Genomic DNA, 23,574 nt, shown 5'->3' with positions numbered 1-23,574 from the left:
AGCAGGAATTTCCAGTGTAACCACACAGGACCAAAAACTTGATGTACAGTGGCATTTAGTAATCTGTTACAACATCCTGCTGTGGCCATGTGAATCTCCATTTGGGCATTGCTGCTTTATTAACCTTACAAAGAAGAGTGCAATATGGTAATAAAATTGTTATAATCAACCTGAATGACAACATAGCAAGCATAGTGCAGGATAGCTACACACACGATTCCTCTGTTCTTCTGGAGTTGTGATAAATATAATTTCACATATTTGTACAATATTTTATTTACCACTGTAAGTGTTAATAAGTGGTGAGTTTGTTTTAAATACTTATAAATACCTTTTTGATTGCCTTATATTTCTAAGATATGTACTTTTTTTTGTGCTGAATAATGCATTCATTACTACAAACCTCATGAGCACACATTACTTCATGAGATTGTCTAGTAAGCATATAACAAGTCAAGGCTTCCAACCATTTTTGATTTTCCAAGATATTAGACTTCTGATGGCATTGGTATTCTGACAATGATGGACATGACTATTAAACAGTTGAGTAATAAATAGAGTGTCTAATAGGACAGTAGCAAAGGGACAGTAAAGGGATATTGTAGAAGCACACAGTGGGAGGAGGAGCAGAATAGGCTCATATGAAGCAGTGGCAAAAGCCCAGATTCACTGGTTTTTGAAATCCTTCTTTTGCCAAAATGATAAATTAAAGAAAAAAAAGACATACAAATAAACAGTTTCAAAACTATATGAATGTTATTATCATAATTATCAGTAAAAAAAACAAACCAAACAAAAAAAAAACCCAAAAAAACCAACCCCCCCCCCAAAAAAAAAACACACCAAAAAAACCCCACTCAATCAAAATAAAAAACCCCAAACCCAAACATATTTCAAGTGCCTGGGGACAAAAAGCATTAAAAAAAGTAAAATAATTTCAAAGAAGTGGAGATGTTCTATATCTCTCCTTCCTGCAGCATTGTAAGTGAGTCCATGGCAAACACCGTGGTCAGAGTCACTCCAACAGAGTTTCTCCAACAGGTTTTCTTTCTCTCATCCACCAGACTTGTCTGCTCATCAGCCTCAGAACTGAGCCTTTATTCATGATCAGTTTTCTTAGGCTCTCAGAGAGCAAAAAAGTAAAGAGTGCTTAGAAAAGAGTTACCTCCCAAACAAAGGTGAACTGGTGAAAAAGCTAATGGTAAAAAAATTACTATTACAAAAACACATACATGCCTCAAGACCCAACTATTTTCACCTTTCAAAGTTCACTTGACTAAAAATTCACCCAGTGTCTACAGAAGTGGACCACCTGTGTACTTGCAATCCAGGTCAGTTTTCATTACTAGATGATTTGGAACACTTTCAATTATGTTGAATTCCTCTTTGCATTTTTAAGTGAATGAAGATTGAGCTAAATCACTATCTTGTATGAGTCAGTGCTGTTAAATTTAAAAAAAAAAAAAAAAAAAGAAAGAAACCAAGCAGATTACAAAGACTTAATATTACAGTATGTGGTTATTCATGACTAAGCCTCTATCCAGGAGAAGGAATCCCAAAATTGTTTAACACAAGCAATAGGACACAGTAATAGCCAATTATTTAACCCACAGTCTCTTTGAGGATCATCTAGCTGAGTAGAAAAGCCATTAAGAAAGTTTTTCAGGGCATCTTCATCTTTGTATTTCCAGGTGTATTACTACAGGAATTCATTTGAAGCAGAGCTACAAGCCATTTCTAGAATTAAATATACTGTTATTCATTTCAGATGTATAATAGTGCAGTCATCATTATGCAAAGGGAGCATAAAAGTGAAGGGTACATTTATTTAATTTGTATTTTCAGAAACATCATGGATTTCTTCAGCTATATAGAGCAGTTGAAAGGATAAGCTCTATATTACCAGCTTCACGCAGTGCTATTTAATTTGAATCTATGTAACAACTGCAAATATCTAAAGTCACTTTACACCCAGCAGGTGAGAAATACCTACCATGGCAGAATTCAGATACTGTATATTTTCATCCTTAAAGATATTAATATAGTCAACTTCCTTTTTTCTTAAGACACTTCAGTCTTCACTTTCTGTAAATCAAGACCCAGCAAAGTTGCAAAACTGGAGCAAATGCTGGCCAACTCTTTATCTTCACATCAGTTCCTTTTCTTTCAATACCAAGAAAATTAAAAGGAATAGTTGAGGCACAAGTGATTTTTATGCAGAAGTATAGAAGTATTTCAATAAGTAGACTAAAACTTCAGTATTTAACTTCTTTTAAAAAAAGACATAGATCATAGATATATGATCATAGTCATAGATCACAGTCACTGCAGTCTTACTGATTGCTTTTTTTTTCCCCCAAGATGAAAAAATAAACTGGTTCACAGGACTTACCAAATCCACTTTAAACTGCCATTTCACATAGTTCATGTCTAATCAAAGTACAAACCCGTGCTTCAAGGGAGCCTGAAAGCATTCTGCTACACCTGAAAATGAATCATTTCTTCAGCAAAGACAACCTCAATGAACCCAGTAACTCAGAGAAGAGTTTATCCAGCTGAACTGACGTAAATGTTGCACGCAGAACTTAGCATGAAAGTGCACTGGCAACAAGCTTTTTAGAATAAGCTCATATCATAAGACCTTGTGCTTGAAACTACTTTTACAGCTATGGTTATTGTTTCTGTTTAGAGGCACTGCGTAAATATGGAGTCATTCATCTAATGCACTTAATATTTCTCAGATGAGGACTATTGCAGTTTTACCCTATGTCTAGGTGTGATAATACTTTGGTTTGCTTTACAGCAGTAGCATTGCACTAGCAATACAGCTGATACTAAAGAGAAGGCTGAAAACACTTGCAGACTGGCATTGAAAAATCCCAATCAGCTCCTTTACTTCTTTTCATGCTTCTTGGTAAGTTTTCCTCTTTCTAGTTGGAGGCTTGTACCGGTGTTTGTTCGCTTCTCCTTTTGCTGGCTCTCCTGGGAAACTTGTTGCACTGCTCGGAGGATAGCAGTCTGCACAATCTGCTTGCTGGCAATCTGCAGCTTAACTTCATCTTGCTCCGTCCCTGGCTTCTCACCTGCCAGAGCCAAACAAAAAAGAAAGGGAGCTAAGAATCTGGGGCTAGTCCATGAAAACATGAAGGGCAGAAAAAGAGGGGGAGGGGGAACAAAATCACAGAGTAACTGGGGACAGTTTATTACATAGGAAACCTGCCAATACTGAAGAAGATGAATTAGGGTGGAAAGTGCCTGTGCATGCTCAGCACCACAGGACTGAATGAAGGGGGAGATTTTGAGTCATACAGCTCAATTATCCACTCCCCAGCACTGGGGACAGCTGTGACTTCACAGCTGAAACAAGAACAGATGTGTTATGCAGTAAGACAGGAAAGGAAGGTTTTCTGATGCAGCTGTGATTCACATCTATTTTGACTTGAGCTATGCTTCTGGATAGGGAATAGGAATTTATTTTGCAAGCCTGACATGTACTCCCTCACCACCGTATAGAAAAAAACACTGTTTCATTAACATTTCTTTTTACTTTTACTTCAGATTGAAAGCCCTCATCCATCAAATCCCATTTGACTTCAAGGTACAAGATTTTGTTTAGTGCAGTTGATTAACCCTTAGATAGATTTTCAAAAATATCTGCAAAACATTAAGAAATGTTCAGATTGCTGTAGGTAAAACAGAGAACATTTTCTGTGGCAACCTGTCAAATACGTATTTTTATGTGAAACTTCCTTGTTTAGCTGAAGTGCTAAAATCTGGAGAAAAATGAAGGAATGTAGTATGACTACTGACATCTGGTAATGAAGAAGAGTAGTTTATGTTAAGAGGTTTCTCTTTAGAAGTGTTTTGACTCCTAACATAAGTGGTAATTTGGACAGTAAAGAATGGTCTGTAATGGTCACAGCTGATACTGATTAAAAAATAATTCTGACATACAATTATTGGCATATAGGAAATCAGTTGCTAATTGAAATGCTTACACTAGGTGCTACTGACATCACTAGATTTGATTTTAAAGTTTTTAAAGATACTCATCTCAGTTCTTTTTTAGTTGACTGTTATGCTCAAGTATTTCATTACACAGGATTTGTAGTTTACTATCTGTTTTAATTACATATATTAAGAATTGTGTCCTGAGAGAAATCAGACTGAATTAAAGATCAGGTGCTTTTATGAGAGGTGCATATCTGAAATTGTAATGAATTCCCAATGTTCTTTCAGTTTTGTTTTGTTTGTTTTTTTTTTTTAAGGAAACTTAACATAGAAAGAAAAGAAGAATCACTTGTTTCCTTAGGGAATACGCTATATGCTTGAGAGAAGAGACAAGGTCCTGGACCTGGGTCAAAGTAATGCCTGATGTCAATGCAGACTGGGTGGTGAATTTATTACCAGCAGATTTGTGGGGAAGTACTTGGAGATACTGGTAGACAAAAAGCTGGAAAAGAGATGGCTTGTAGCCCAGAAATTATGCTGTTCTTTACAAAAAGAGCATGGCCAGGAGCAAAGGGAGGTGATTCTATCCCTGTGCTCAGCTCCTGTCAGACTCTGGTGTACTGTGTCCAGGTCTGGGGTACTCATCACTGTAAAGACAAGTAAGAGGTTAAAACCTGTGAAAACATAGAAAAGTGTTTTAAACTGGAAAAGCTGACTGAAAAAATCACTTGAATTCTTGGCACAGTCAGCTTCCCTGATTCAGTTTTTTCCACTCCTCAGCACTTGAAACAATGTGGTTTTGGATGGAATTAAATGTTACTTAACAGATACAGCATAGCTAATTCTTTACTACTCAAATATGAACTCACATTTTATCACACATTAATTAGTCTTCTTGCTTGGCTGAAAAAGATCAGTCAACACAGCTGATTTTCAGACGATAATGTATTAACAAAAGCAGGGATAAACATGAAATTCTAAATACCAATGAATATGTTGGAAAAGACAATGAGGTTATATGAAATGTAAAAAAAATTGCCAATCATCAAAGCCACAAACCCCCAGAATTTATCGTTGAAAACATACTGTCATTAAGCACATCACTGTTGAAAATTACTGTTTGCTCTCCTTAGGGATCTTTTGTTATTTATTTGGTCCTTGCCAATTAAACTACAAAATCTGATGTTTAAATATTTTTATTTTAGGAAGGTCATCCATAGCAACAATCAGTTGAAAAAAAAGAGATTTCTAGTGCACTTCTCCCTGGACTTTTCAGTTATTTATTCAGGATCAAAACCTGTCTGAAAGCACCACAGAGATAAGCGAGATGTAGAGTATGTCTGTTCAGCTCTAACTCATTAGATGATTCTTTTATTTGCTGAGATAACCAAGAACGGAGAACCCAAAACCTCTGTACTACCTCTGCCCAGCCTCTGAGGGTTTAGGTATGCACAGAAAGGAAATGAAGCAGCTTGAATAAACTTAATTAATATTTGTGTAAAATGGTTAGGATGATAGCAACCCAGATAATAAGAGATAAATGGCTTCAGACACAGAGATAATCAAAGCTGTTGGCCTGGGGTGATGTGAACAATGAGACCATCAGCAGCTTGTGTGGACCATCTAAATTAGAAACCAAGTAAAAATTATAGTTATTTTGAAGAGTGATATCTGACACTGTGTTTGACCCAGGTCTGAGCCTGTGTTGGGACCATTATTTGTAGGAGCTGGACTGCCAGAGATTTCAACCAGTCAAAAACAAACATCCAGCTCCCCTGGGTATATGGTATCTATTACAGGTGGTCCAACAGGACAGAATCCTGGGCAAGTGGTTCTATATGACACTGCTTGAGTAGGAGTTGGACAAGATGACCTTTAGAGCTCCCTTCCAAACACAAACCTACTCCATTCCTGCGATTTTAGCTGGTTAGGCTGTGATAAATCACAACTTTTCCACTTCCTGAATGAGTAAACAGCAATCTCCCAAAAAAGCATCCCCATTACATCCTCTTCTTCTAATTATTCTTTTCAAGGAAAGCAGTTGGCTAGTTGTTTTCTCAGAAGCTCATTTATTTATTGATACACTGGACCTACTCTGAGCAAGAAGAAAGGAAAGCAGAGACAGAGATGACTCATACAAGAATCCCAAAGGGGCTGAGCTGGAATATATCTATGTCCACCTTGCTGAAATACAGACTGCTGTGGACATCCAGGCAGAAATTTGAGTGCCTATAGAATTAATTAGGCACTTTATAAACCGCACAATTTCAGTCAAGTGAATAAAAAGGCATAGCTCCTGCTGACTAGGTGTTTGGTGCTTAGTTAATCAAAATAAGAGTTACTAGGATGATAAAATACAATTAATTTTTATCTACCATTTTTTAAGATTTGAAGCATAACTGTTAAGTTAAAATTCCATGACAAATAGGAAGTACTTCATTTGAAGTAATTTCTGGGAAAAACTTGAGTAACACCAGAAACAGATGCTGCCTATTAGTTTTCCTTCTCTAAAGACTATATTTTTCTCTTGAAAAGTTAGAAAATCTTTACTTGTTCTCTATCTTTGGATGCTCACCCCTCATACTCAGCATCCCAATTCTGTAAATAGAGAACTGAAATATCTCAGTTAAGGGATGTTAAATACAAGGCAGCAACTTTATCATCAACACATGATGAAGTCTCTTTAGCATGTTTTCATTACCTGGTGCTACTCTCCAGAAATTTTATGCCAACTAAAATTTCAACTTTTCAGCAGTTGAAAAGTGACTTTTAAACACTGGTCTGGTTCTGCAATCCCAAATACAGTTTGAGAGAGCCAAAAAACATCAAAATCTTGGACTGACTGCAGGAATCAGCCACATATTCTACTTCTACCTAAAATTAGTGGCATGTATCAGTACCTTGAAACTGGCTTGCTTGAGGATGTTCCCCATGAAGGGAAATATGGCAGAAGTTTGGAAAAAGAATAAAAACATTTGAAGTAAATTCCAAGTATTCATTTAGAATAACTAATATTAGTTTAAGTCCAAGAACTCCTTGTGTGTAAGACTTTACATCTTCTGAGATTTTTCCACACTATGTAATATTCTAGAAAGGTATACATGGAAAAAAATAACTAGAGAAAAAGCATTTAGAGATCAAATGTTTAGGAAATTCACTCTGGTTGCACATGAGCCTTTTCTCATTTTTACACTTCACTTTCTTCAAAGTATCCTGAATCACTTCCTTTCCAGCCTGCAATCAAAGTAGTCTCCCACACTTTCTGTTGATATCCCTTGGGGCTATTTCCTTTCAGCTAGGTAGAAGTTAAATTTATTACACCTTTATAAAAACTCCTAATAAGTAACACTCAATAATGGGTAATATGTTTGAATCAACCGCTAAGCTCCCTACTGTACATTTTCCTAGGATTATTTGGAATATTATCATGCAGGTAAGCTATGACAGGCATGATTTTGCAAAGATACAAGTCTATCCCAGATCCACTAATGCTGTCAATACACAGTGGGGAGGAGTTAAAGACCTTTATATTCACCTTTCCTCAAAACTTGTAATGTTTATTCTTCCTGTAGGTTGCATAAACCAGTTTGAACTTTAACTGTCTCTAAAAATTAGAATAAAAATCACATTCCCCTAAACAAACTCCTGACCAATTGAAAACTCAGAATTATGCATAATACATTCTGCTGTTAGCTACAATTTAAATTTATGCAACAATTTTGAAGCTGAAAGAGCCAAGAAGGAAATATATTTTTCTTCAAATTTACATAAGAGAAGCAGGTATAGTCTTTAACTAAAAACTTACCATTAGTTTTAGCAATATATTGCTTTGGATTGCAATAATTAATGATTTTTTTTTCCTGCAGCACTGCAAACTAGAATTAGTTTTTAAATAAAATTAAATTATTATTATTATTAATTCAAGAAAAATACTGATCTCTGGAATTAAAAATTATTACTGCAATTTTTTTAACCCAGCTGACAGTACTAATGGAAATTTTAAATGGAACGAAAGTATAAATAGACAAGACTGTGATGATTACACTTCATCAGAAGGTCCAGTGTGGATGCATGGGAGCTGTGTATACAGCAAAAAGCTGCATATACAGCAAAAAGCTGCATGTTATTATGTTTATAAACCACAGATATTGAAAAACCTTACAGAACCTGGCAGGTTTGTAATGACATCATGTATGTGCAAATGTTGTAATAATTAACAGTAACATCAATATTGATATTCTTCTACAAGAAACCAGGTTCAGTTCTTTAGTTTCCCTTTGTCATTAGGCAGTAATGCATCTCTCCATCTTGTTGGCCACAGCATGGAAGTTCCAGGTGAGCCTCCTCTAGCGAATATTTTGTAACTTGTGAATTGAAGTGGTTAAAAAAATCTCCTTCTTTGATTTTGCTTTAGAGGTTGGTGCTGGTATGAGTGTTTGCCCCTCTAAGTTCCCACAGTGCTGGGATTTCAGCACAAGAAGCCTCATTTGAAGAAGAGATTCACAATCAGGAAATGTTGATGAGTCATGTTAATTACATCCAGAATGAATTAACATGGCAATCAGCCAGGGCTGAAGACTTTCCAACACATGCACATGTGCATAAACCAGCTTTGCACATGAGAGTCATTAAACTATTTTACAGAATTAGAAACCAAATTTGTCTCAATGTCAGTAACAAGGCCAACTCAGAGATCTCATTAAAAGGTCCTACAATGAAGTTGTAAATTTAATCTTAAAAAAAAAAAAATGTAATAAATGTATTCTTAACTGTACTAGAGTTAATTCTGTCCAGTACCATTTCTTGTGCTCTAAAATAGAGCCCAGTGAGGTCCTGACTAATAGCTGTCAAGCATCAGGAGGCAATACTCACTTACCCTGATTCCTTGAGGAAGAAGAGAGGACACTGAACATATCAGAAATGCCTGAAGTACCTTAATGTAGTATCCTGTGTTTTTCCAATTTCCTGACATGCTGTGTGCAGGGGATTGCAACACTGACTTTCCCTAGAAAAGCTGAGGTTCAGTTCCAGGTTTATTTTCTGACCTAACCTCATTCCCAATTCCTGCTGTCCAACAAGCATGGAAGGGGAATTGTATCATAAAGGGGGGCAGCACAGACTACTTTGCTCTTCAAAATAGATTTTAAGAATGAAGCTGGAATAACTCTGCTCTGAATACAAATGGAGGAGGAATATAAGAGCAAAAGAGAAGAGCAGAAATTTAGATAAGCTTTCTCAAAGGACATACTAATATCTACAGAGCAATACTTCATTGTACCTTTTTTTTCAGACATTAGCTATATATCTTAGCTCAGGTTTAGTAATTTTTTTTCCCACTGAGTTTTTATTCTTTCTTAAGAGATAAGAATATCTGGCATTCTCTTTGTTTTTTTGGTGTGTTTTTTTTTTGTTTGTTTTTTTTCTTTCTTTTTTTTTTTTTTTTTCCTATATAAAGCTATCTTTTTACAGACTCCGGCAAGTTATTCCACACTATTTGAAATATGCCAGTGAAAATTAATTTTTTTAGATTAGGAGATTGCTGAGACCTATCTATGCTTAAGCATTTTTTCAATGTTTTAGTAAGATTTCTTGCCATAGTTCAATAATATTAAGTAAAGCCAGATTATACACTTCAATCCATATATTTTCTAGGTATTTTCACATATAGGAATAAATTCACTCCTTAAGGACTGCGTCTTTCAGCTTTGAAGACTGAACATAGTTCAAAATACTAGTCACTGACAATTCTGCCACACCCAAACCTATAAAAGTGATACTCAGATTTTGGTCCCAAAAGGAATATTTCTGGATTTAATACTGTAAACTAAGATTAATTTAACAGGGGTTTTGAGTCTTAGGCTGCAGTTCAGTGTATTAAAAAGAAGATATTCCCTAAAGAGCATCTGGGACCAGCTGCTTCAATGTTAATGAAAAATTTGTATTCTCTTCATTTGCACAATTTTCCTACTTCTTTTAGAGAACACATTTCAAATACTAAAATAAGAAACCTCTCTACACCAAAAGCTGTAATTCTTCCAAGGTGGGAGAGGTCCAGTGGCACAGATACAGGTGATCCATATCATAGACTTGTAGATTGGTTGGGGTTGGAAGAGAGTTTAAAGAACATCTAATTCTAAACCCCCTGCCATGGGGCATCCAGAACCTCTCTAGGCAACCTGTTTCTGTACCTCACCATCCTCATAGTGAAGAATTTCTTCCTAATATGTAATCTAAACCTTCCCTCTTTCAGTTTAAAACCATTCCCCCTTGTTTTATCACTATCTGCCCACATAAAAATGTCACTCTCCCTGTTTTTTATAAGCCCTTTTTATGCACTGGAAGGCTCCCTGAAGGTCTCCCCAGTGTCTTCCCTTCTCCAAGCTGAACAACCCCAATTCTCTCAAACTGCCTTCATTGGAGAAGTGCTCCAGCCCTCTGTTTATCTTTTTTTCCTCTTCTCTGAACTCACTCTAAAAGGTCTATGCCCTTCTTGTGTTGGGGATACCAGAGCTGGATGCAGCACTACAGGTGGGATCTCACCAGAGAGGAGTAGGGGAACCACCTCCCTTGACCTGCTGGGCACACTACTTTTGATGTAGCCCAGGATATGGTTGGGTTTCGGGGCTGTAACAGCACATTGCTGGCTCACATCCAGTTTTTCATCCACCAGTAGCCCCAAGACCTTCTCATCATGGCTGCTTTCAATGAGTTCTCTGTTGTAGGCTGGGTTGATTCAGCTAGGGGTTTTATTAATGTTAGTTAGGTTTGTTCCTTGTACTTCCCTATTTTTCCCTCACAGTGGCTTGCTCCAAGTTGTTTACCCTGAAAGTTCCTGCCACTCAGATCCACAGTTACCTGTCAATCTTCTCACCTCTCCCTGTTTTCACCTTGTTTGGTTCTGTCAGTCAGGGGTTGTCACTCGCTGTTCAGTGTCAATCGAGTAACCACCCCCAGCTTCTTCATGGAAGTTCTGTATCAATCACCCCACTTTAGCCTTTCTATTTGTCCCAAGACTCTGTACCCACCTCTGTTATGTTACCATTGGTTGTTATAATCTCTGTCATTTCTCTATCATTTGTCCCCATTGGGTGAGCCAGGTTTCCACCCCTGTCCACCCACCTCCTACTTAACCTGTTGTCGTTCTTTGCTCTCCAGCATTTTGCATTGCATTGCTCTGAGAGCATTTTGTTCTGACCACGCATGGGGGAATAAAAGTTCTTAGGGCTCGCAAACAAAGTGTCCTTCTCTCGTCCCTTCGCCTCCTCTCAGCGTGAAGCTACCAAAGCTATGTTACCCACGCCGCAGCGCTCAGCACTACCAGGGAGGCAGACGCCATAACCCTGGAGTGCCCGCTCACGTGGCGACCACCCGGCCTCACAAAGGCAGCGCTAGCCGGCGCTTCTCAGCTGCTTGAGGTTTTGGCAGGTAGCTGCCGCACTTCTCCCAGTCTATGCTCATCTCTGAAATTGCCTCAACCCATGTGCAGTACTTTGCACTTGGACTTGTTGTACTTTATGAGGTCCTCAAGTTTGCCCAGGTCCCTCTGGACAGCATCCCATTCTTCTGCTAGGCCGGCTGCACAGCTCAGCTTCGTGTCATCTGCAAACTTGCAGAGGGTGCACTCAATCCCACTGCCTGTGTCATTGATGAAGGGATCAAAGAGCACCAGTCCCAAGGTGGGGACCACTCATCATCTGACCCCCTCTGCCTTCTATTTTCTACAGTACAGGTGCTCAGAGATTCCTATCTAAAAAGAAAACATTAAGCACAGAAATCTAGATAACGTTTATGTAGGTCTTCTGAATCTGTATCAAAAAGCTCATTTTGACCCCCATTGAAAAACAGCTTTTGTTTTAGAAGACTTACAACATCCACCACAGCAGAGCATAAGCAAAGGGCAAGTTTTCAATGGGAATTTATTTTGCTAGCTGCTGTTTTTGCTTTTCTACAACTTTTTGTGGATCTTAAAGAACTACATACGGGTTAATTAAAAGTTGCAATATTTGAACCTGCTTTTCTTTTTTAAGTGTAGAAAATAGGGGAAAGGTTACATAACCTGTAAAAAGCCAGCAAACATTCTGCTTTAGCCAGTGAAAACATCCTGCTACATTTTACATATATTTCAATTTATACCAGATTATTCAAAGTCAAAAATTGTCTGGCCAAATGTCAGGTGAAGCAGAGCTCTTCTCTAGCTCTAAAATAAACCCCAAACCCCACAATAAAATCCCCCAAGGAAAAACATCATTCCCCCAAAAAAAGCCATAAATTTGCACATGCACAGCAGTACAGAAAAAATTTCCTGTTTATGGTAGAATGTGAGTGGAGTATGAAAGCTGTAAATACAGCTATTAGCAACTGAGGCTGAGATTATATATACTTATTTATTTGTATTCGTATATGTAGAATTGCAGAGTTACAGAATACGCTGAGTTGGAGGGGACCCATCAGGATTATTGGGTCCAACTCCTGCCCTGTTTAGGACAATCCCCAAGAGTCAAACCATGTGCCTGACAGTGTTGTCCAAATACCTTTGAACTCTGTCAGGCTTGGTGCTGTGACCATTTCCCTGGGGAAATACACATTTCCCTTAGGCACATGCATGTATATACACAAAGTCATGACAGAAAGTAAATCAAAGATTATATAAACCTAAAAGGCATCTTTAAAGAGCAAAACCCTTTTTTGGTATTTTTAATTTCATAGCTGTAATCTTGACAGAATCTCTCTACAACAGGATGCCATCACAAGTTGTTTTCCATTCTTGGAACTGATTCTCTCTCTTCCCAGAGAAATATTTTCTGCTATATTAAGAAAACTTACTTCAAGACAAAATGTAATGTCAACCTACAGGTATTTAACAGAAATGTTAATGGACCCCCTCTGTACTGATAAATCATGAGTGGATTCACTGCCCAAAGACAGAAAATATAGGGTTGGTTATTCTATCAAATATACATACTACAAAGTAAAGCAAACACAAGTAATCCACAGGAGGGTATGTCTGCCTCACCACTAGTGAAGTGTCTGAGTAGAACATAGCTCAATTTACTTCTTCAGGCAAAAAAAATTCAAATTCTCTTGAAGGAAGGAAGACAGCATCTTCTGGAAACACAACTACAGGATTTGCAAGGGCAGACAACAGCAACACAGAGCTCACCTCTCCTGACTTCCATGGCAATGCACTCTAAAGGAACCTGAAGCACTTTAGGGCTATTCAGGTCTGCTTTTCATCTCTGCTAACATCAGTAAAGACTCTGTTCCAATTGACATCCACTAAAGTTCTGTAGAATCTTTTAAGTTATTATGTAAAAAACATGATGCAGTTGGCATCCAAAAACTTCACAAAAGCTATAAATAAATTTAAATGCATTGCTTGCAAATTATTTTTGCTTAACCTAGTATTTGTAACATAATACAATTATATCCTTAAAAAAATCTTTAATAGACAAGATTGGAGGTATAGAAAAAAATCTATCTTTCACTGTATTTTACTGTAAGGGCATTTATTTCCATTAGCACAATAAAACTGATAAGATTGGAATGATATTATTTATGTCTATAATAAGTACAAGAGAGCAATTCACCTGCAAGAATAATGACTTGGACGAACAAACTCTAGAGGTCAGTGTAACTCACTCCTTTTCTACATTCACAATTTGACTTTCCTGCTCAATAAACAGTTCCAGTATGGATGTTAATAAGGACTATATCACTTATTACCACTATCCCCCAAGTATGAACAACTCCTTCAATATAGGCCATACACAGCCACTGTGACAACACAATTCTTCTCACACCTAACCTGAATAGGATTCAATCCAGTGACAGCGAAGTGAAAGGTGCCAGCCTCACTTATTCAAGCCTTCAGTTCTGTTAAAAATTATTTGAAAAAATAAATTCTGTGCCATTTTTAAACGCAATATTGATTCATACTTTAAAGAAAGGTTGTACCTAGGACTGTTGATTATTTTCTTAACTTACTAATTTCATCACGTTTCTGAATATCTATGAACTAAATTTCTTTCACTTCACTAATGAGGTTTGTTAGTGGAGTTTCACAGCAGGGGAAAGATCAATGTGTCACTGGGAAAAGGTCAGCACAAGAAACATTTTTCTTCAGCAAAAGAGAATAAGGAATTTCCTCCTATATGATTTCTTCCTACCAGGTGGCAAACACTTTGAACTACTGTTGAGAGCTGTAAATGCTTTCAGACACTTTTGGGCAGCAACTGGCCTCCATACTCACTAACAACCATAACAAATACTGGACAAAACCTCCACTATATCAGACTGCATGAGGTTGGCAAATAGTTTTGTTTTTCACTTTTAAATTATGTCTTACACGTGGACTTTATCAACATGAAGCTATCAAATAAGATTTCTATATGTATACACTTTTACATTTTTTTTAGGGATTTTTTGGGGGGACTGCAAAACTTAGAGCATTAGCAGAATGTAGCACAGCAGTTAATAAGGACAAGGACTGTGTCCTGTCTTGTTCTCATGGATGAAAGACACTTCATAACTGAGTGCCAGAGTACCACAGTCAGCACAAACACTGGAGATATCCCACAACAGGGTACCTTCAAAGAAGTAAAGTTATTGATAGCAATTTTTGCATTCATGAACAGGCCCTTCCATACTGTCTTGATCTGGGTATTGTGGTCAGGAATCTGTAATAGTACCTGTAACACTATAATCAAACAAAGAAAAATTATATCAAGAAATTTCATATCTTCACATTCTGCAATACAACAGGTTGTTGTTATCCCAGCTTTTCCACTGGAGAAGATCAGGACTATTCAGACCAGTAAGAACATCTGTTTCAGTATGCAGCTGCTATGTCTTCAATTGCAGTGTAATGAGATTCCTAAAATGTTTGGTACAGGATGCATTTCTGATCTTCAGTGTCATTATACAAGTCTGCAGTGTTGCTCCCAGCTTAAAAATGTTACGAACAGCTGCACTGATGAAAAGCTTTTTGAAAGCCTACTGGTGTTGCTGTTGCACGAAAAAGGCACTGAGCTATGAACATTCTGACTTCTCTAATGTCTATCTTTAAATTTTGTGTTCACACATTTTTTTAACACAAAAATATTGATACAAAAATTAATTCTATATCTTCCTCCTTCTTTTAGAACTATAGGGTGTTGAGTAAAGCATCTGAGTTTCTAGTTATAGTGAAACTGTCAGGTAAAAGGAATTCTTCAAATTACACTGACAAATAACAAGATTCACCTGAAAGATAAAATCACACAATTCAAAGCAGACATAAGTTTAAGAAAGGGAATGTTTGACCTGAAACAACCTGTCAATGTAAATATTCCAATCTTTCTTGAGGTATTCAGTTCAAAATGGATTCCTTTCTAAAATAAACTATGCCAACAAACAAACAAATAAACAAAAAAAAATCACAGCTTTGTACAGAGCAAGCAGAAACCTTGCTGCATAATCTAATTTTTATTAATGGGTTAGAACAAATAAATGATTTAATACCTCTTCATCTCCTACCTCACAATGGCATATCTTTAATCTGTGGAATTATTTATAGTTACCAATATTTTATAGGCTAATCTCACATTGATATTTTTTTAAATTCTGTAATACATTCTCTTCTAAAGAAAATTTAAAAAAAATTAATAAGATCTGCCAATTAAAAATTATGACTTCCTCTGCTTTTTGATCTAATCCTTGAAATTTCATGCTTCTCTACTGCAGTCTCATATGTACGTCCATCCTTACATGCAATTTAAAATAATACATTGTTATTCACTTCTCAAACTGCCTAAAGCATTTCAGTTCAGAAAAAGTAAAGAAACTAAACCTTGTAATGCGTAGCTTGTGTGAATTTCATGCCCCCATTCTAAGGGCAGCACAACATGTGTGAATTATCCAGGAAAATGAATGCTCAGACATCTCACAGAGTTTGGACTGCATTTCCTATACATCAGCATATCATTAATCAATAAGCACAAGACAGTTCAATGAAGCCCCAGTCAAATTAAACCAAGAAAAGAAAAAATGCACCCTTAATTCCTTTTCTGGAACAGTCTCAATGTTAATTTTAAAATGGAAGGAAAATATTAATAAATGAAGAAAATGAAGAATATATTTTGCATACCTACAAATGGCAGTACACTGTCTAAAATGAGCCAGGAGATTCTATTTTGGCATGGAATACTCGCCATTTTATAATATTTTCATCTATCTATCTATCTATCTATCTCAGTAATAGTTAGGCTTCTTTGGAGATAGTTTGTTTTTGTGCTGCTTTGTTTTGTTATTTTTTCAACATAGGAGATGTAAGTTTTAGGGAGTTGAAGATTAACAGGAAAGTATGTATTCAGTAAATAGTCAGTAGGCTTCACCTTTTTAAAAGTTATTTAAACTTGATAAGCTGCTTCTACTTAATAGTTTATAAATACAGCCCATTTATTCAGAGTTCTGAAATAACATCCAAGACCTTAAGAAAAGGACGATCATCTTATTCATCTGCAAAATCTTATCTTTGTTGTCCGGTAAACTACTTCCATGTTTTTTGTTTCTGGAGGAGAATTTCCTCTTGATTGTTTTGTTTTCTTTTTTCTATCCCATCCTGGAAGCTTATCATTCTGACCCTAACCATTTACAGTTAGATAAATCTTTTACTTACTCTCCCTTCATACCCCAACAAATAAATGGAACAGAAAATGAGGTCATTCATCATAGTGAGATAAAATCAGAAAGTTGACTGAAGAAATGAAAGTCAGTTTCTTAGTAGACTTATAGTATTTTTACATCATATGGCCTTAAGTACTATGAAGATGCTAAAGATGCATAAACCTCTTAGGGTTTTTGTTTGTTTGTTTGTTTGTTTTTAATATCTGGTGAAGAGAAAATGCCAGGGCAGAGCTGATTTGTAGGGAAGAAAAGCAATAAAAATTGGAATCTATTCAGGCTTGCTCTGTTTGACACCAATAGATTGTTTTATCATCTCTTTTACAAATTCCCTTTACAGATTTACAAATTTAGTTGCCCTATGTCTTTTATGGTGACATTTGCAAGGAGACCATAGGCTTTTCTTTGAGTAAAGGAAAACTGAAGAATGACTACATAAAACAGTTTTGGACATAAGATTTTCTTTTCCATCTATGGATTACAGTTGTGAAAAAAACAATTCATGCACTTATTAATGAGCTTTGGGGTTTGTTCTTTGTCAGCCTTTGGAGAAAAAAAATGTGTATGTTTTCATTATTTTAGCAGTAATCTCTTCCTGAAGTATTCCAGCCCCACAGAGCATTTCAAAAACTTGTACAGTTAATGGTGACAATGGGACAGACAAAAGGAGTTCAGAAAAGAGCCACTAATGCTGAAAGGTGCATCACAAAAAGCAGTGGACCATTCTATTAAGATAAATAACTTGTTCCCAATTTCAGAACACAATGTAAACATGAACATATGAAATTAGAGAGCAACCAGGCAGTTAAATAGACAAAATGAATGAGATTGTTGAAAAGTGATAACATTTTTTTTCAAAAAATTAAACTGAATTGGGTTAGCAAAGTCAGTCCCAAGATTTTTTTTTTTTTTTTTTTTTTTTTTAATATATGAAAGTGTAAAGCTTTTGGATTCTTACCCTTTCAGAGACTGGATATAGAATTTCATGGAAGATAAAACTTCTCTTAGCTTTGCAAAACAAAGGTATTAATAGTGATTCATTGTCAGCATTTACTTTCTCTTTTCTGTTGACCCACTATTTTACTGAAAGTCATACATCTTTAATGAAGTTATTTTCAAGTCATGTCCCTACAGAAGATATTACGCATGACTTACATTTACACCCTGGAGCTACTGGGCATCTCATTCCTCTCATCCTTTTCTGAAGAACCAACTGCCTATTTCCAAGCAGAATGTACCAAATCCAATTAAAAATTGCTGGTAGTTTTGCTTCTTTTATGGGTTAACACAAAAGTATACTATGCACTAGAGATTCTGCACTCTTATACAGTGAGATCTCACATTAGACATGAACTGCTGAAATCTTCAATTTTGTTCCAGTAAAAACTGGACTAACCAAACTTTCTGTTCTCTTTCTTGCAAATACTTATTTTGTTTTGAGGGGGAGGAAAGAGAAAGTGAAATTTGTAAATTATCTCCATGAGTTTCAGGGATGGTCATATTGGCAGCCACTAGTGTGGGTGCAGAGGGGGACTCACTCTCCAGTCGCTGAAAGGCCACATCCCCCTTCGTGACCCTTTAGTACAGTCTGACAAGCACAGCACCCCGCACACTTCTACAGGAGGCTCCTGTAACCTTTGGATCCACAGCTAAAGAAATCCTAAGCTAAACCACCTCCTTTGAACCTACCTGCTCCTGCCTGCTGGCAGCTCTGCCTCACCCATTACCCATTCCCAGCAGCAGCTCTCTGGCACGGCCGGGGCCTTCCTGCGAGGCTACCCGGCTGGGATCGGGATGCAGCTGCCCTTACCTGGAGCGAAAACCATGGTGCCGCCCGGGCAGCACGGCTCAGCACCTCGGACAGCTCCCGGCCCCGCTGGGATCAGCACCTCGGACAGCTCCCGGCCCCGCTGGGATCAGCACCCGGACGTCTCCCTGGCCCTCCTGAATCAGCACCTCGGACAGCGCCCGTCCCGCCGGGCTCAGCAGCTCGGACAGCGCCCGGCTCTGCTGGATCAGCACCACGGACAGCTCCCGGGCCCGCCGGGCTCAGCACTACGGACAGCGCCCGGCCCCGCACGGCGGCGGAGGCGGCCGCGGTCCCTCCCTCCACAATGCGGCGGGGCGGGGAGGGGGCCGGAGCGCCCGCACGGACACGGACACACACACACACACACACACACACACACACACACACACACACACTCTCCCCCCCTCTCTCTCTCTCTCCCGCCCCCCAGGGAACCATCATTGCCATAACTCCTTACCCTGAAGTGGCAGCAGGGGTAAGGGCAAAAAGGAGAAAGGCAACAGCGATCTGCCCGGCAAGGGAGACTGGCTAATTGTTCCTAATTACCCCTCTCGACAACAGTCCCACTGTCTGACATTTTGGGGTGCGCTGCTTTCACTGCAAGCTGACACCACTGGTAATAGGCTTCAGCAATACCGTACTTTGTCACAGCATTTTTGATTCCAAAAACTCAGATGCTGAGGAATTTATACTCTGATTTCACAGGCCCGTTAACCCAGCTGTACCCAACATCAGCACTTTAAGAGGCAACATGAATATTTCGGTATATAAAAGATGACATCAAGGCAAAACAGTAAAGAAAATAATGAATAGTAATAAAATAAAGATGATGAGGGTCAACAGCAGAAGACTACTTAAAATTTCTTACCATCTTTTCTGTTTCAGGTTTAATTTACTTTTGTTTGTACAACCCATAATCAGATTTCCTTTGGACCATGAACTTCTACAACAGAAGTGAGAAACACACAGCCAGATGGGACAAGCTTTACAAAAACTAACTCTCCTCTTTAAGCCTAACTTGCAAGAGTGATTTTGAAAAACATTATCAGTGCAAATTATAGAAAGTACATTAAAAAGAAAAGCATAAATTTTTGCATGTATATATTTGCAATATGCAATATATTTTCCAATTACATTTTCATAACCTAAGATACTCCTACAAGCTTATTTCATTCTTTTCATAGTCAATCATTTCACAAACACAGAATTCTCCAATTAACTTGGGATACTTGAAGTCTCAAAATAAGGCCTTATTCTTAAAATACAGGTACAGAAAAGCACTGACCTCCTTAAATAATATTGCTTATTAACTTCAGCAAGGACTCAAGAGTGGCATCACTGTCAAAGTTAAACTAATCATCTGGTGGTAGTTTGTTTTTGGTTTTGTTTTTGGTTTTTTTTTGGAGGGGGGGTTGTTGGTTTTTTGTTTGTTTTTTCTTTTTCTTTTTTTTTTTTTTTTTCAGTGTGTATCATCATTTCTCCTTGGGAATGCCTTCCATATTTATCTTCACTTACCATTTGTAGTATCCAGTTTCTGGATATTGCTTTTATCCCTCTTAGAAATATCAGCTTCTTTATTGCTATTTGTTTCCCTCTTCCATCTTATATTTCAGGGATTAGTTTCATCTCTCTCAGATGGCAACCGAATGAACAAACATAAACATATCCCTGGTTGCTCGGGAATGGTGATCCCTTTAAAAATGTGACTTCAAAAATCTCTAGTCTAACCTATCCTCACCTATCATTATTCCCAATCAGCTAAAGTATGGGAATTAACAAGGTACCTAAGAAGTCAATTAGAAGAATTTCTAGTAGAAGTATCCCACACAAAATACAGACGTGAATGCAATCAGCAATATTCAGCATTCTTAAGAGAAAGGTGAAGAATACCCCGTAATCTTTAGAAAATCATGATTGATCCATAATCTGAAAAGACAGCAAGAAAACGTACACTGGTATTTTTATGCTATATCCGTTATGTGGCCCTTAATGCTTGATGGAGAGTTATCCATCATTAAAAAAAGAGATTAAAGCACTTCTCAAAAAAAAAAAAAAATCTACTGGATGTATTTCTTCTAAGGGATTGTGTTTGGAGATGGTGGAGCATCTTGCCAAAATATTTTTAAAACAATAAATACTATTCAGTGATATCAAAGTCTGTAAGAAACCTGCAAAATTCTAAGTGGGTATATGCAGCTTGGTAACAGAACCTACACCATTTTGGTGAAAGAATACAGTTCATTAACAAGAATGCTAATTAATATATTTCTTTAACTGCTACCTGTATTTAATCTGATAAATAACTCAAACCAGTCACATTTTATTCTAGAGTTTTCAGTTTTCTTGCTCAAATTAAAAGCTAACAGCAAGTAATGTTTTCTACTAGAGGGAAAAATGTTATCAAAAACGTTTTTGAGCTTCTTTTTGTTATAAAGTTAATTTCTGGATTTTGGATTTGGTCAAATTAATCCAAAAATCACTGAAATAGTTGCACAGGACAGAGGTCTATAGTGAACTGTCACCACAGAAAGTGTGCAGTTAATGCAGTACAACCCCCAAAACAAAGAGTGCACTACTAATTTTTTTTTTAATTCAACTTCAGATATGTGGAAAACAACAGTTATACCCATTTATATTAAAAAAATCCCTTGTGAATTAGGCATATTGGTAAAAAAAGGAGGTTATATCTTTAAACAAAATATATTTAAAGATGGTCCATCAACATGTATGAAATAGGAAGCACAAAACACTTTTAAAAAATCTGTATATATTTTTATCAGTAATTACACAGTCCCTGCCTTGTATATAATTTAAATTCTTAATCTTTAAGTGAGTGATTTCCATAAAACATCAGTGGACGTAAAAATTCTTTGGTATATATCTTCAAATACTTTTTTGAAGATGTCTTAGCTTACTTGCAAAGTACTTTGTTAAAAATCTTAACACTTTTTTAACAGACAGTTAACATTTCTAGACAGTTACAAAAATCATGTTGACTGATGTCACTTTAAATCATCCATGCTACTCATAATTCTGTGAATTTAGATCTGAAGTAAGCCATTTATTCTTAATGGAGCTGAGAGCAATTATTTGGTCACATAGATTCAGAAGCTTAGTAAATCTCTATTCAGGAAGGAGCCTTCCCACCTGGTGACAAAACATTTCAGTGTTTTGTTAACAAGAGCGTACAGCTAACATTTTACAGGTAATATTTAAAACTCTTTTCTAAAAGAATCATTCAGAACAAATCACCTAAACATAAATGAACACATTCTATAATAAAATTAATATAGAGAGATAATAAAGATTTCATATGTTTTACATCAGATGCATTCAGAAGTATTATATTTTGTATTTTTTTTTTACCCAACTTTGAGAAATAATTATGTCTAAGCCTTTTTATTTCCTACCACACTTACACATTAATAATCAAATCTAGATTTTTGGGAGGGAAAAGTAATATGATTAGGAAACTGATTGAATTATTTGATGTCTTTTGCTATATTAGCTAAGACCACAATGGTCTTCAAAAAGTGATTACAGACACTGTAATTTTATGGTTAAGCTTAACATTAAAATCTTCACTAGCCAAGATGCAATATATTACATCTGAAACTACAAGGAAGCTATTTAGAGGAAATTGTGACTGGGTGTCATCAAGAAATATCTAAACATTAGAGGACTATTTGAAATGTCAAATTGCAATCTGTACAGCAGAGATCATAATAGTCAGTATCCTAGAATTAAAAATCTAACATTTAATACCTATCCAATTAATATATCTCTAACAGACACAAGGAGAGAATAAACAGAGAAGGTAGAAAATTAAAAATAGACACAAGTGCAATTCTCCTGAAAAAGTAATGAAATGAAAATCCAGTTACCTTTCCATGAGTGCTTCAGAAGAACAGTGGTGCACAGATTTCCAGCAGCCAAAGAGATGAAACCGTAAAAGCCAGAAGCAAGAACATGCAACATTTCCCGAGACAGTAAAAAGTGAATACCATTAAAGATAAGTGCAGCCAATAGTATTTTAATTCATTGGTCTATTCATTTTTCTTAATTAATCTGATTAACTACATAGGGCTGTGTCCAGGGCTGTGATTTACAAATATGAATAAATTTTAGACAGAGTCTAGGAGAAAAAGCTGTATAGTTTTGTGGTGTGTTTTTGTTTTGTTTATTGGGGTTCTTTAAATGATCACAAAGATGCATTCCACCCCAGGACTTCTCACAGCCTGTAAAGATATCCCAAAACACCCATATCCATCTAGGTAATATTTCTAGCTAATTATATTGCCACCCTCACAACATCTGAACACCTTGCACTCACACATTAATGATTATCTTCCAACAGTCCCATAAAAAATAAATTGGTATCTTTCCGTTATAGACAGGAGTCAAAATTAGAGAAACTGAACCCAAAACAAAAGCCAATCAACAAAAAACAAAGACCTAGATAAACTCAGGAGGTTTAAATAAAAGATTCAATGACTCACCTAAAATATTACTGCATACACAACTGCACAGTGGAGCCAAAGTAACAGCTGTTCCCACCTGCCACACCTCTGCTGCTTGTCAGTCCCTTCACCAAGACAGATGAATGAGTCACAGTCCAAAATTTCGAGTCTTTCCATCACGCAGGAATTCTTTTATACAGCAAGGAATTCAGTCCAGTCAAGCCCTTGGCTAATAACTTTGGATCTAGCACAGGCACTGTGAAACATAGGCAGAGGTTTTAAAGGACCTCAAACACAACCAGCGTTGTGTGACATGTCTCCTGACATGTCTCCATGGACCAGGCCATACCATTCTGCACCATACTGAAAATGCATAGGATGAGTTGGAAGTGTCCTTCAAATGAAATTCTCATTTTCAAACTTTTTCTGTTCCTATCAGCAAAATATTTATTACACTAAAAATGAATATTTTTGTATGCGTCTTTCTCTTTTCTATAAAAACTGTTTTAAGACTCTGATTATGCCACAGCTTATTAGTGTGTGTAACTTGACACACAAGCCATAAAATTAGGCCTTTTTCTCAAGCTTTCAAGGAACTTAAATGGAGAGACGCATTTATGACCCACAGCAGAACAGCTAGCCAATGAGCTAAGGAAAGGAAAAGTCAGCTTTAGAATGAATGATGATTTCCAG

General features: G+C 36.9%; 1 protein-coding gene across 1 annotated transcript; it reads right to left on the bottom strand.

The window, feature by feature from the left end:
- Positions 1-2,892: 2,892 nt before the first annotated feature.
- Positions 2,893-18,437, bottom strand: AKAIN1 (A-kinase anchor inhibitor 1). Its single transcript, XM_053941755.1, has 2 exons — positions 18,422-18,437; positions 2,893-3,083 (listed from the first exon to the last, which is right to left on the bottom strand). Exons 1-2 carry the CDS (start codon positions 18,435-18,437, stop codon positions 2,893-2,895), a joined length of 207 nt encoding a protein of 68 aa, XP_053797730.1.
- Between the last annotated feature and the right edge of the window lie 5,137 nt (positions 18,438-23,574).

The sequence above is a fragment of the Vidua chalybeata genome, chromosome 1 (assembly GCF_026979565.1).
Source record: "Vidua chalybeata isolate OUT-0048 chromosome 1, bVidCha1 merged haplotype, whole genome shotgun sequence".
NCBI classification, from domain to species: domain Eukaryota; kingdom Metazoa; phylum Chordata; class Aves; order Passeriformes; family Viduidae; genus Vidua; species Vidua chalybeata.
Note: the sequence above shows the minus strand (reverse complement) of the source record. Positions and strands in the feature narration are given on the sequence as shown.